This window comes from Lepisosteus oculatus, chromosome 22 (assembly GCF_040954835.1).
Source record: "Lepisosteus oculatus isolate fLepOcu1 chromosome 22, fLepOcu1.hap2, whole genome shotgun sequence".
Classification (NCBI taxonomy): domain Eukaryota; kingdom Metazoa; phylum Chordata; class Actinopteri; order Semionotiformes; family Lepisosteidae; genus Lepisosteus; species Lepisosteus oculatus.
In genome coordinates, this window is record NC_090717.1 from 4,060,160 (window position 1) to 4,075,922 (window position 15,763).

At 39.4% G+C, this 15,763-nt stretch overlaps 1 protein-coding gene across 1 annotated transcript in view; it reads right to left on the minus strand.

Annotated features, from left to right (window-relative positions):
* znrf3 (zinc and ring finger 3) overlaps positions 1-15,763 on the minus strand; it is a 78,109-nt gene that overhangs the window by 23,780 nt on the left and 38,566 nt on the right. Inside the window, exon 2 of the mRNA XM_015366450.2 lies at positions 14,014-14,136. Coding sequence (XP_015221936.2) covers positions 14,014-14,136 — 123 coding nt within the window. The remainder of the gene's footprint in view (positions 1-14,013; positions 14,137-15,763) is intronic.

Consider the following 15,763-nt stretch of genomic DNA (forward strand, 5'->3'; position numbering starts at 1 on the left):
TTGCCAGCCTCAGCGCAGATTAAAGAGGAGAAAAGAAGAAAACTATAAGGAAGGTCAGAGCAATTATTTGCAACTGCATGACACTTTGTCCTACATGTTTGACAGAGGAATGGGTATGCTTCAGTTGAGCAGTACCAGTGGACACATGGTTGACTGTGGGAGGGCTCAGAAACAACCTCGAACCCTGGCATGCTCTCACAATCTCCACCAAGGCCCAATGCACAATGCAGTGTTGCTATTCAGCTGCAGTTGCATAATCAAGAATTATACAATAATCGCTTGAATTTCACTCTGTTTGTACTAGGGGCACCACCAAAAGCCATGGGTGAGTGCTACTTGGCAAGAAGGGGAAATTGGAGAAAAAACAAATCTGTAACAGTATTTAAAATAAGATAAAAATAATCTTAAAACAGTGTTTAGATTCCCTATATTCTGGCATTATAATTAAGCTTAACGTTCACCTCTTCCAACTTTACTTTCTCCTCATTCCTATTGAAATATTAAAAATATCAAATGCAGTTCCAAGGCTCAGAAAGGAATTTGGCACTTTAACATTTTGTTGTTGCTGATGTTGCATTGTTGCCTTGTAAGGAACTAAAGTCATCTGTTTTAAGCTCCAAAAAAGAAAGTTAAGGAATGCTTCAGGGCATGGAGAAGAGTAGACCATAAAAAGGGAAGACAAGGTTTTGGGTTGCATGCTGTATTATAGTCAAGTTCTTCTCAACAAGGTGGCTGGGAAGATGACAAATTACATTATGAGAACATTAATACAGATAGTGCAGGTGCAGTGCAGTGTCTTGCAATTAATTGAGAAGCAACTCTTTATTTCCCCTCTGCTCTAAATATTGACCCATTGCCAAAACAGAAAGCAGAAGAAAATGTGAGGTTGGGGAGGAGCTTGGTAATGAAAGACTTAATGTCTATACCACCAATTATAGGTCAGTTTTAGGGGCTGCGTCCAAGGCTTCAGGCTCCAAGTGGAAGATGGAATTTGGAGTAATAGGTCACCAATTCAGAATGTCGTTCAGAGGGAAGAAGAGTATGGACAGGCAGAACTCCAGCCTCAAAGCTGCAGCATAACAACATCTGCTGGGCTGTCTGTTTGATGTTAAGAGTTCAGCTCCAACTCGCATGCATGAATTGCTACACTGGAAGCAAAGCCTTGAGTTCTTTAAATTATTCACATACAGGAGGCTGGTTTCAGTGTTTTCTAGATCACTGCATGTACAACTGTAGTCTGAGAGGACAGAAGGCACGGTTTTCTTGCTCAAGTTAAAACAAAACAACCGAGGCCTGGAAACCAACCCCTCCTCCTGAAACTCCACTTTCCCTTCAACCCCCAAACAAAATTCCAAAACAACTGCTAATCAAGCAGGGCAGAGTCTGAAAGCTTGTAATTGGTGCAACATGATGGAAGCTCAACAGCCGGTAATGGACAGCTGCTAATTAAATTTCCTCTTGTTTTTTTTTTGATGGTGCTGACTCCCAACACTCGTATCTGTAGAATGTAGTGCTGTGTACAAAAAGGATCCAAACTGCCCTTTCCTAAGTTTATTTTCATTTAGGTAGAGGGCATTCTGTGCTCCCCTACCTAAAAAAGTTCCCCCTTTTAAACTTAAACACACATAAAAAGTGGTAAAACTACAGAAGTCCTGAAATCCTGAAAATGTCATTCTTGCTATGACAAAGGAGAAGAAAAAAGTTTCTTTTCAGTTTCATTTAGACTTTTTCAGCTCAGAATGTTTCTTTTTCAAAGCAGAAACATTTAAAAGCACAATTTTATTCAAATTATAAAAATACCCCCCCAAAAAGTTGGAGTTATGGTTTTATCACATCAAGCTGGGCTTTCATCTGCTATGAAGAGCCGTGCGGCTATTGACTAAGTAAAAAAATATCAAACCTAAAAGGGCAAAAAATCTTATGATTTCTAAAATATACACAGGTTTAAGAGTTAAAATTACAAAACAATTCATCATGTATTATACAGCTTAGATCAGGGTGACTTTCTATGCTTTCTCTTTTCTGATTTATATATACGGTACATTGTGAAGGTCAGGTCTCGAGACTATTGGATCAAATCCTGCTTGAAGCACAGTCATTACCCTTGAGCAAATGTATGTTAGCTGTATAAAAAGATACTCTCCAGGTCAGTGTGGTAATGGAGAATTTTCTCTCAATTAACTGATCAGTTTTAAAAAAGATTTCAATTTAAAGAGCTGGATGGGAAAAAAATAAGCATCTTTAAAATGCATTTTTGATTGGGCAGAAACAAAAACGGGGAAACTGTGGGTATTTCTTTAAAATTCAAGCCAAAAATCTTGAAGAGCTTACATACACTATTCATTAAGATCTACAACTAAGATGTCAAAAAGATGAAAGCTCTGTTAACTTGCGGTTTAAATACAGAACTAGCACTGTCCAACATCATTTTAGTAAATGGGCCAGCTCTTTAATTATTCCTCAGCATCTTCAGGGATTCTGCAAATCTGTTGATTGCTGCAAATCACAATTTTAAAGAGTCGGTCATTATCTACCACTGATAAAATGATGTTTCCCAGAATTGCAACAAAACAGTCAGACTAGTAATTTTGCAACATCATAAAGGTGTGATGCTGTGACAAAAGAATTATGGTATGTGGGATAATACCGTACATGTGGTTTTTCTCTTGTTTTTAATTTAAACATACAAAAAAAAATCCCTTCAGTGTGGAACTAAGCAAAAAAATAACAAAGCCCTTTATGGTTTGTGGTCAGACAGCAAAGCAGGCCAACTTGCCACACTAAAAAGAAAGAAATTCAACAAAATAAGCATATGAATGAACTTTGCATTTGCACAGTACAGCATCCCTCACGTAGATACAGAGAATACTATAGAATACTGTAGCCTGCTGTGCCACCACGTTGCAGCTACATCTGGTAGAAAGGAATCTTCTAGTGCACCAAGAACCATAACCATGTTAAACACCATATAAGATAATGTAATTTATAAGGAGGAAGAAAGAGATGTGCAGGTTGTGGAATTATGGCAGGCAATTTGAAGACCCTAATTAAAGGGGGATACACTATGCCTTCTTCTTCTCCTAATCTTTTCCCTTTGAGCTGCCAGAGGGACTGTGTCTCTGCTTGCATAAAAGAGGTTCCATCTTCCTTTGTAATGGTATCCGCTTTTGGGAAAAAAGTGTTCTCTCTGGGCAAACACAGCAGCAGGCCAGCACACTGTCTTCAGAACTTTAGAGCCCTCTTTCTCTGGGAGATTTTTAACCCCTAAGTAGCAAATCGAAAAATAAAAATTCAGAGGGGGGCATTAGAAAAACAAGTCTATTTGCAGTAGACACTCCGCTCTCACAGAGTTTAAATATTTCAAAGTAAGAATCCCTTTCTGACATATTTGCATCCTTCAATCCTAATCCTAGTTTTTGATCCAATATGTACAGAAAACACCTCACCATTGGCTGTTGGAAATGATCAATTTCTGCTGCCTTGGGTGAGTGGAATAAAGTTCACATTTTTATTTCTTTGTCGATACATGTCCAAAGTTAGGAGTGCCAAAATCCTAATTCTGGGGAACAACTTACATCTGGTTTACCTTCTGAAGAGGGAGAGCTAATTGCTTTGGGGAATGGATGAAGATTTAATGAGTTTAATTGATGAATGCAGAAAAGAAGCAGTAACAAAAGACACTCCTTTTTTATTTTTCTAAGACGCGCTGGAGAAAAAAAAGGTTTAGGTTCCATAGGCCGCCTACTTCTTTCAACTTCCCCTCCCTTATTCCCCCATTTTTCACAATTTCTTAATTCTCTTTTCATAATTTCATAATTCCTGAGAAATAAAAATGAGCACTGAAGTGCAAAATGAAATGAGCACGGAGCACTGAAGTAGGGGTGCAATCTCCTCCACTGGGTTTGGACAGACGTTTAATGAAGAAACTGCAGCTCAGCTTTGCACAACTGGCATTGGAGTGTTTACATGCTCAGATACCCGTGAGCTGCATTTATACTTTTCAACTGTGTCAGAAAGACAGCCCCATCCAAAGCTCAATTATACCTCTGATCTCCACCATCACTTGTGTTAAAAAAAAACAATCTATTAGACTTCCTGCGTTTTGTGTATTCTATAATCAAGCTCACAAGAAACAACTTCCCCTGCTGCATTATCTCAAGATTAAAGAAGAGACAAGTGCGTTTTCTAATTAAAAAGTAACAGACGTAACAAGCGGTTTGCATATTAAAGGTATATATCAAAAGCAAAGATCTGCATTCAAGTGGGAAAACTAGTTGAGCTAGGAACTGTTGGTTTTGCCTTCCAATTAGAGCACAAAAAATAATTACAATACGGTGCTTTCCCAGCCAGGTAAATGAAAATCGTAATGCACAACCCGATAGGACTACATTGAGGAGTTTGGAAAGGGGCCACACGGCTGTCAATATAAGGAAGAAATGGGCGTGAGTCCGAGGTCACCTATATCAGTCAGATAACCCTGTGCATAATAAAGTTGATTTTCCAATGTGGTATCCTGTGCTTTTGTGTTGTTCCTCTTTTTTTCTTCTTTATTTAATCATGCCACACCCTGCCCCTAAATACAATGCTTTGCTTTGATATGGAGCGCTGCACAGAAGGGTGCTCACAGTATAATGCAACACAGTAGCGCTCCTCACCTTCTCCAAGGAATTTATTACAGCAACAAGAAACATTTCCGCAAGGAATCAGCAGGTTGAGAAAGCAAGTGCAGCCGCCTGGAGCCAGATGTGACCTAAAGTGAACTGTGCCGTGCACTGTTCAAAATAATTGCCAGCCGAAGCTGAACTGTAAATTGCCTTGGGATGAAGCAGAAGCACTGCTAGTGTTGTGTGGCATGAGAACAGGCTGAATATGGCCAGATTCCAATAGGATGGGAGGAGGAGGGAGTGGTTGTGTCACCTTGGCCCAGCAAGTCGTCCTCAAATGATCTTGGGAGAGGACAATATTGATTAAAAGTCTCTTCAGAGGTCATCTCCTAACAGCTTGCATGACAGTCTAATAGCTCATATTCCCTTTGTTTGCATATGTGCACTAATAGCCTTATTCTGTATGGGTTCTCCAAGATTGACTTTGGCTTCTAATTATACATGGCAATGAGGGAAAGCCAACATTAACGCTTCTTTGAATCCATTGGCATTTTTTTTCCCCATTCACTAGCCTCTGCCAATTCCAATGACAGAAAAGAACAAGTCACAAAAAATCTAATAAACCTACTATAAAAGGATGCAAGATAAGAATTATTTAAGATTTCCTGTGGCTTATAAATTTGACACTCATTTCAGGCTCCACTTCAGTGAGATATCGATATATTCCTCTGACAGGAAGACAATAGCCCAATCTAATTTAGTCCATGAACAGTGCGACCATGAATAAAGAAAGCTCAGTGCTTCTCCCTTTCCAGGTGTGCTTGTGTCTTATTTTCCAAAGTTCTTGCCTCTCCCTCCATTAGCTCAACCTCTCAGGTCACAGCTGGCCAGCACACCCCCTCTGCATCACAATGAAAGGCTTAAATCACAGGCCACCTTCCCCAGAGGACTCCTTATGAAGAGGACTTGCACAGCCCAAGCCCTCCGATGAATGTGGGTAAGACCCAGCACAGCAGGGTTGCACAGCAAGGAATCCGAGAGGGACACAAAGCTCTGGCTTGTGGTGAAAGCAGCCAGTAAAGATTGATTAACACCCCCTGCACCACCTCCCTCTCTCTTTAATTTATGCCCATCCCAACCTGCCCGGCTCATCCAAGCTCCTCTCCCCTTCCTAATGTGCACAGCTATTCAACACGCCGCTTCTTAAAATATTTTTACCAGCAAGCTTCCCACAGCTGATCTAAGCTACTCCTGAAGACTGTGCACTCCTTTTGAAGTTCACAGAACAAAGTGAGGGAAAAGCTCAGAGTTTAAGAGTTCACCCTGTAAACCGACAATTTAGACGCGTATTGGCACAGCCCGATTAAAGATTTAAGTCCTACCACAGCAGCAGTGCTCTGCGCTCCTTAACTTCCATTTTCCCCCCTCTTTTTCTTTTTTCTCTTTTGCGTCTCAAGTCCCCATGGTTTCTTCTTCTGTTTCTTTTTTTATAGAGGCCCGAGTGGCAGAGTATAATAATACTCATTGTGCTTTCTATTCAAAGCTGAGTAATTCTACTAGGGGGACGGCTCACTTTGAGCCACATGACATTAGGAGCTTCCCAGTGACCATGGCAACAGACTCAGTGGGTTCCCAGCCTGTGAACCCATGATTTCATACACAGGGGCCATGTAGATAAAACACGGCCTACTGGGAGAGGCTCTGCCTAGCAAGAAAACATTCGACACCCTGCTAGGAAAATCCAGTGAGATAATATCGGCAAGTTGAGGCAAAAACAAATGAGGGAAAAAAAGGCCAGGAGGCATGTTCCCCATCCTTCTCCTTCCCAGATTGTTGGAGCAGCCTATCAACCTATTCAAAGTTCATCAGATCAATAAATTGTGGGGTCACTCTATTCCCCTCTGTAGACCAAACCACGTTAAAGAAGTTTTAAGATGAGTGGGGAGAGAAAAAAAATCCTAGGGCTCCTATTCTTGCCAGCAAGATCCAAGCCGCTTCATTTATTTAAATATAACATTTTCCATTTACCTCAGGCTACACAAAAGTGTTTTGAAGAGGGAAGCATTAAACCTCAAATAAATTAAGCAAACAAACTAAAATATTTTATTACATGTAAGGCTATGGGGACACTTAAGCATTTAAGCAAATAAACTGAACTTATTAGAACTAGAGGATCATCTATATGAGAACTGTACTCAACAAAGAAGTAGTACAAATAATGTGTGAGTACTGAAACTGGGATTAAGTTATTCATGGAGTACCACAGAAAACGTTATTCATGCAATAAGCACCACGGAGTAAGTTATTCAAGGAGTGTATTAGGATTATTGCTCTATGTAATTTATATCAATGATCTATGTTCTCGGAAAGTCAGTAAACTGTTCAATTTTGTAGATCGTGCGGTCCAAGCTATTCAAAATCATCAAAGGCACTGGGAAAGTCAACCAATGGACTTTATGGGACTTTATACAATTAACACTGAAACACTTGTAACTTTGTGGAAGTGCACTTAAATCTGAGAACAGCAAGAAGTTCTTTACCCAAAGAGTAGAGGAATTATGGAGGAACAGGGTACCCAGTCTTGTTGTGGAAGAACAGTGCTGTGGCTTCCTTCAAGAAACAGCTAGATGAGATCCTCAGATCAATCTGCTACTAATTAGCGAACATTTGTGACGTTTTCTTGCATTCTTAAAAGCTTGATTTGTAAAATGGAAGGTTAGGCATCTGGGAGTAAACGATTTAGTATTGACTGGTAAAGAATCGAAGCCTCCCTTGCTACATGACAAACAGGACTGGATGACATGTGCTCTTAAGCGGAATATGACACAGGACATGTAAATCATTTACATTGAAGAAGGAAAAACAGGGCAGCACTAATCACTGTCAGTACCAGGTATGCGCAAATAGCAGGGACACTCATAAGCAAATATGAAAACCACCAAATAACCAAAGAACCAATATGAAAAAGTAGGTTAATTGGCCTATCATTCTGCTGTCTAAATACAGTGTCAAAAGGAACGCCCTGGGATTTTTAATAACCACAGAGAGTCAGGACCTCGGTTTTTCATCTCATCTGAAGGATGGGGTCTTTTTATAGTATAGTGTCCCCATTACTATATTGGGGCATTAGGACCCACATAGACCACAGGGTGAGCTCCCCCTGCTGGCCCCACTAACACCTCTTCCAGCAGAAACAGTTTTTCCTAGGAGTCTCCCATCCAGGTACTGGCCAGGCTCACACATGCTTAGCTTCAGTGTGTTGCCAGTTCTGAGTTGTGAGTGGCTGCTAGCTGTGTGTGCTGCGTGTGCTACAAAATAAAACAGTGTTTTCTATTCCATAATCACTCTTCACCTAAGCACTAAAATCCAGAGGCAGTTATTGCACTGAAACTGGTGACAAATGTCTTAATCTTCATCCTAGTCTTCATAGTCTCAGAAAAACTATGCTGATGTTTTTTAGCTTAGACCTTCCTTGCAATCACAAATTACAAATAAGCAGTTGATGGAGAGTTTCCATTGATTAGAAGGCAAAATCCTCTTGTAAACAAAGCTAGCCTTGATCAATGGTCCAGGTGTCAGAATTATCTTCTAACTGAAATCCAGTCTGACCAATGATGAAAAATCTGCCTGGGACATGAGATTTGTAAACAATACTTCACAAAACAAACTGGGACACAAACAGTTTTCTGCACTGCAAGCTGCAATATTAACTGAACCACAAAAGCAGTGGAAATGTGAAAGGTAAAAGGAAAACAAAAACACAATCTTGACCTACCGCTTTTGTACTGCAAAGTCCTTAAGAACACATTCTTTTCCATTGCCTCAACATGATAGTTTTGTAAAACAATTTTAGGTCTTATAAAAATGGTATTTGGCAACCATAAGAAATCATTAAAAGAGTCATGTTGTCATGATATCACGTTTATATGACGGATCGAGAAAAAGATTAGACTCAAAAAGCTTACTCTGGTTAATTGCAGAGTCGGGGAGCCAAGAGATTTGTGAAGGGTTCTTTTAGCAGGGCTCGGTTTGGTAAAGACAGGTAAGAGAAGAGGAGGCTTCCATCATGCAGACATTTTTTCTACAAACGCAACTCTCTCCCAGCCTATGAAAACATCTGCAGTATCCTTATTCACAAAGTTGGCTGTTTATGTGTGACCAACTCTTAAAAACTGAGAAAACCTCTAACAAGATGCATGTTACAAAGAAAGAATAAAGAACACAGATCGTGACATGTGAAGTCTTTCATTCAAATTTCAGAAATGCTTTGAAGACTGCACCACTCTTTGATGATACCCATTCTTGCACACCAATGTGCTTTTGAAGGCTTTATAAGAGAGAAGCCAAATGCCGCAAGGATTCAGCTTAACAATACGCTTGTCACTAATGAACATAGAAAATCTCCCATATAAAAGTCACGCAGTCTTGAGTGTTTAATTTTACTTCACCAACAATATGAAAAGGTCCTACTTAAATGTCATACTTTAATGACATTCAAATGCACTTTGATTTAATAGAGTTGGTCATTTTAAATTAACTAATTGTAAATTCTGACAGACCACTACTAAAATGAAAACAATTACAAGGTTGTTAATGTGAAAGTTCAGACCTATCTACTGTATACACACTGAATGGCCATATCAATTCACAAAGCACAACACAGATGAAGCCCACTCAGCATCTGGGAAATGATCTATTGCCTCAACAATTCTGAATTGACTATGTCCTTGCATTTGTAATGTGTTCCAGTTAATTCAAGCATATATACACACAAATGCAGCTACAAATCAATAAACAAATCAACATTCGAGGTCCACTTATTACTTGATAAGAGCATATCACTGAAACCAGTGCATGCATACATTTTTTAAATCAGCTCCTAATGAAAAATCCTTCCTCCAAAAAAAACATTTTAACTGCACTCCAGAACACTGAACTCCAGAAGTTGTTCAGAAAAACAGTCACATTATGTAGGCTGTTCTCAGCAGGAAAAGCCATTAATGCTGAGCAATAATTTGAAAACCCATCTCACAGCACCTTGGTAAGGTACTATACAAAATAGGTTCACAAGCCACACTGCACACCCACATAATTACAGCAAAGTGCTAAAATACATCTCAAATCAAAACATCTCTGCCCACATTTTTTAATTAAAACAGAGCTCTAACCACTCACTCTTTCAGTTCAGATGGAAAACACATTACTTTGTGCCAGGTGAAAAGATTTTCACTGTTTAGTCTCCTGCTTTCAATGAACCAAACAGGCAAGAGTTATTACTCAGAATAATACAACAGAGCCAGAAACTTATCAAAGGCCTGTAGAACACTTGATAAAAGCTCGTTTATCTTAAAGTTCTTTGATTATTCTTACCTGGAAAAGTAAACTTGAAAGATACAACTGCTTCACAGCAGGGCTTAAAAGTTAGGAGAACACTCCGACCCACAAAGATTTTGACATACACATCTGTAGGCAACATTGACTGCTGTTTTCTTAATATTTCATCTTTTTATACTGCTGCTTTCTCTAGACATGTAGTGTGAAGTACTACTTTTATTAACACCTTTTTATACCATTGATACCATTTCATAGAATTCATGATATGCTCTGCTGTAGGTCTGTTTTGCCATCACAATCAAATGATCTTTGTGAAAAAAAAGACTTTCTGTATTCCAACCGCTATAGAAGATTAACCAGATGTGGCTGCAAAGGAAGGAGACATTTGACTAGAGCAGCAGCAAAGAATGCCGTGAATCTTTTGTGCTGGGAAGATTTTATCAGGCTACTCAGTCGTCAAGCATCAAAGAGCTTTAAGAATTACCACTCTGCTGTCTGCAATTTTTGTCCTTTTGAAGACACTTTAAATTGAACCATTTCCATCACTGACGAACCCACACAGCTTCTGTGAAGAATAGGCCAAATGTTTTACATCTCACTTGCTAATCAATGCAAGAGTTACTAGCCTTTAAAAATGTAACTTTCATGTCAAAATGTACCTTGAATGAAGCAATGAAGCAAGGGGCAGCAGCATTTTATTCCTGTGCCAATGTCTATTGGCAAACCACATTTCCATAGGCCTTGTTAATAGGCATTTCCCCCTTTTTAACTGCTCCCTCTCCTCCTTTATGCCAAAACCGATCTTGATCTGAAAGCTACTTAGCTATGAAAAGGAGCGGCTGTTTGCTCTGCCCCATCATCAGACTTGTCCATGACATGCGTCACATTGTACAGGACACTTAACCTCAAAAGAAGACAAGTACATGATCTATAATTAATAGTGACTGATGAAGAGTTCTGGTGGCCTTAGATGACAGCAAGGAACCCAAAAGCTGTCCTAAACACAACTGCCTGCGAATCCCGCAAATTCACATGGGAAATGTAGGGGGACAGTTAGCCCTTCTGTTGCTGGGTCTGATGCTGCCATTGCATCTGATATCTGCCAGCCTGAATTTAACAGGGTTCCATCCCCTGCTCACACTGATTGAGATAAACGGCCCCTGTCCACAGACTGGCACAGACTCACTGCTATTTGTCTGTTGTCACTGTAATTAGAAAGATACAAGCAGCAAGCTACTGAGATAAAACAGTCCATTTGAGGCAGTCTGACATAGCTTATGGACTGGCGCGATGCAAAGAAACGAGAATATCAAGATGGAAAATTACAAAAGCAACTAACGGCATTGTAACAATGCCAGAATTAAGTGTTGTTGCCCAACTGCAGTCTAACACACTGCCATTCAAGTCAGCTGTTTGAAACAAAACGCATAAACACCAGAAAAAAACTTTTAAAACAAAAATTACAAAGGCGATAAAAGTGTATTGTTTCAGTATTCAGAACAAACACAGCTGAACAGCAAATTTCATTCTCCATGAAGGCTGTTATAAAGAGAATATGCAAGAAGTGTCAAAAGTCAATAGTAAAGCCTGTCTTGTAAAAGAGCAGAACTCTTGGTAACACTCACCTTCCATAGCACTAGATTCAAAGGTTGACAGTTAACATTGGGTTCAACTCTTAATATTTCACAGAAGAATGTTAGGGGAAATGATTACATAAGTATTATGTATTATACTGTGTATTAATATAGTGTATATTTCTATAGTATATATATATATGCTTTACACAGGTTACATACATACAGCAAAGGCATGTATGCTGTACACATCTTATATCACACACACTGCTGTACAAGTGTCTTTTCACACAATGCTTTCCCTATGTAGAGATCGTCTACTGAATGTTTAGCCATTGTTTTCAGGTAACAGTACTCATATATTTTGCAGTTCAAAAATGGCCTGTTATCGTTATGGATGTCTAAGAGAGGAATAAATGGTATTAGTGATGAGGAACACCTGACCAATAGATTGCATTGGTTAATCTGATGGATTAGTGACCAAAACCCATCATATTAGCTCTGGTCGTGTAGATTACCTTAAATCTTTCAGATTTTGACCAATATGAACTCGAAATGACAAGCTTACTTTCATCTCACCCAAACTAAGATGTATTCATAAAAGTTGAAGTAAACAGTTATAATATCAGAGAAGGCTAGTGGAGGCTTAGATCAAATTGCTAATGCTGTAACATACATATACTGCAACTTGATTGTGTTTATGACATTTAAGACTTTTGCTCAGCACTTTTTCTATAATTCATATGCTCTGTTCAGGTATGACATGCATTAGTACAACAGCCAAGTGGAAGAGACAGATCTTTGGTTTGGCTGCCAACTAAATAAGTGAAAAGCTAGAGTGCATTTTTCACTGCTGCTTCAATGCACTCTTCCCCCACTGATGTGTCCGTCTGTACTGTGAGGGCAGGGCTAGACTAAAGAACACTGCAGTAGTACTATTTATCCTTAAAAAGTGTCAGATAAAGTTCAGACAAGGGCCACTGCCACACTACAGTGCAGATTGGGACAAGCCCGAGAAAAGCAAAGCTTCGTGTAAAGACTGGCAGGGGTAGATTAGGGCGTCTGGCAACAGTGGCTGGGAAAGTGGCCCCCAGCTGTGCTGGGCCCAGGCAGGGATTGTCAAGATGTGACAATGAATTCCACTCTAATTATAGCACTGTCCTAAAAAAGGAAGCCGTTTTGTCCGTTCTAATGAGGCTACTGATGTTGTAATGAAGATCATTTTCAAAAGGACTTGCAGCAGCCGGCCGCCGAACCCGCCTCCGAGCAAAGGAAGTACAAGGAAAAACAGCACAGCCCTGTGTTTGTTAGGCTTGTGAAGCCACGGCATTTATAGAGCTGTCAGAAGACCCTGGATATCAAGGCTAAAAATGTATACAGTAGTAAGAACCAGGAAAGGATTAATTAACACATTTTCACTTCAGTTGCCTTAACTTTCTACACCCAGAGATGTACAACTGTGAGACTATTAAGTCCTGTGTTCTCATTACTGAAAAATCCTTACTATCATCACTGATATGTCTACTAAAGTAGGACATTGCATCTGTTAAACCCACATTTCTTTGATTCTAATCCTGGAGTCCATAAATGCTACTTAAAGTAATTAGTATAATGTAATTAGTAAAGCTAATCAAGATGCAGAAGCACACTAATATGCAAACTAAGCCTGTTTTGTGAATTCAAATGTTCTCTCCTCAGTGGGTAAGAAAACAATTAATCTTTTTCATGTCCACACAACTGGGTTCCTGATTTTAGGAACTATAAGAGAAATAAAATTGCAGGTTGTAAACCTGAGTGAGGTCGAGAAGGTTAAACTGCAATTGCTCAAACGAATTGCTTCCTGAAAACAAACAAGCAGGCCTCACCTGCCCACCTGCTGTACTCCAGTGACCAAAGCAGACACAGCCTTTCAAGCTGAACTGTGCTGCTTTGATTTTTCCAGATTAATTAAGCAGATACCAGCTGTGTATTGAGGCACACCGGGAACCACGCTTTTAAGAGCACGGCCTCGCTTGTGCAACACTGCTTTAGAATAACTGACAAAAACCTCATTCCTTCACTGTCCTAAACCTGGCTTGAGCCCTGCAATCTGACAGCAACTCCATCATCTGTAAGAAGCTGCTCTGTTGCATTTTCTTTATGCAGCCTTGGTTGTTTCACAAAATTGGAAATTATGTGCATAGGACAGCCCACTCAGCAGAACACATTTTTCTAATTTCTCTAATTTCTCTAATTTTTTAACATTCTCTTTTCACACCAGCAAACATCACTAATGCGTTCCTAAATCATACTTTCCTTCTATCATCTCTTACACCTCATTCTCCCTCTTCTGTTTTGAAGTTTATACATTAACCCCAGACAGAAATTAAAAACCCTTCACATACAAAACACATCCTTTATATGCATACAAGCATCTTCAACATTTACTAGAGTTGGACAATTACCCAAAGCAAATGCATACTGTACATTTATTTAGATCAGCTTTGAAAATATCTACTTACCTTTCCCAGTACTGTTAGACAGCTTGGATCTAACTCTGGCTGTTCAAGCTTGACGACACCAACCCAGCCATATTCATAGAGGTCCTCTTCATCGTTATTGTTACATAGTCCCAAAGGGTGCATCTACAACAGGTAGACAAAAATAGAAGATGAGCCCGTTTGCTGCAATGTTTCACTGAGTAATACAGGGCTAGCCTGTATTACTAAGAACCAGACCAGATGAATGCTAAACATGAAAACATTAAATTGGAAAACAATGAAGGCTTAAATACAGTGTCAAATGCTGTGAAATATGCAAGGCAAACAATAATTCAATTTTGCCTGAGTTTATAGTGTGTGATGTACAGTATGTCAGCTGCTATTCAAGGTACATCCTGTGGAAGCCTGAATTACTGCAACAATTACGTGTCTTTCTGAAAATAACAAAAGTCCTCAAAACTGTTCACAGTACCTCTGAACCCTCGTGCTTCTGCTCTAACTGAAGTGGTGACGTAGAGGTGCGGAGGTGGCCAGGGCTATGAAATTTTAAACCAATTTTTTTTTGCTATTGATTTGCATGCACCCGACAATTAGGCTCCTCTGCTTCTCTCATCAAACATGGATTTTAAAAGCAAGGCACCACAAAGCATGGACATTAAAGCAAAAAAAAAAACAAAATAACTGGCCCACGTAACAAATCTGAAATGAAATACGGCTCTTATTTTAAAAAATAAAAACATATCATAGAAAGAAAAACTTTTCAGGTCCTCATGTACATTCCAGTCGGAGCCTAGAGGGACATCTAAACTGTAACCCTTGTCTCTGACCACCCTCTCCTCTTTGTCCCGGTGCTAATTACCCTTAATTTCTCCACAAATCACATCAAATCACCTGGGAGATAGGCTATAGGGAATGGCAGACACGAAAAACACTGACTCATTGGTAGGACTAGATTGCATCAGATCTATACTTCAGCATATAAATATACTTTTTACTCTTATTTCCAACCTAGAGATGTATAATATAACAAGACTAAACTTAAGGTGTTGAGAGGATGACCGCATACATGAGCAATCTACAGTCACAGTGAACAGCATGTAAATAAGACCACACAGATGTATCCTTCAAGTAAGAAATTAAGAACCAATAATAATGGCTCCTGAACAAAGTATCCACATGTGCCGCATAAAAGCTTATCCATACTTACTGTAAGTATGTGCTGTATTAATCTGAGAGCATGATTCCTATATTTTTCATTATGCCTTAGTTCAAAGAAAATGCCTGGGCTAAATTAGCAAAATCCCCAAAATCTAAAGTCTCTTGGTCCTTATTTCCTTAATACACAATGCAGAAGAGCCCAATGTGTAGCTAGACAATAGTAATGCATAGAACTACCAATATGATGCTCCCTACTGTTAAAGCACACAGGGCACTGCTGTAGACATGTCTTAATAGCTTCTGCCCTTGAAGAACACAGGCATTTTCATTAATTAATGTAAGGCCGAACAAGAAGGTTCACAAGAAACACTACTTCGGGTGATGAAAATGCAAACAGTGAAACACTTTGTTCAGCTGAAAGTTATACACCACAAGCTGACCAAAAATAAGGCCTCTGTTAGCACAGAGTCTTTGCAAAATGTGTCCGAAAATTACTCCGACAAAGAAAAGGCGGAAGTGCTTTTAAATCTACAGAAAAAAATGCAAAAGCCTTTGCTCGTTAAAGTGAACAGGAGAAAAATCACCAAACAACATCTGGCAAATAAAAAAGTAG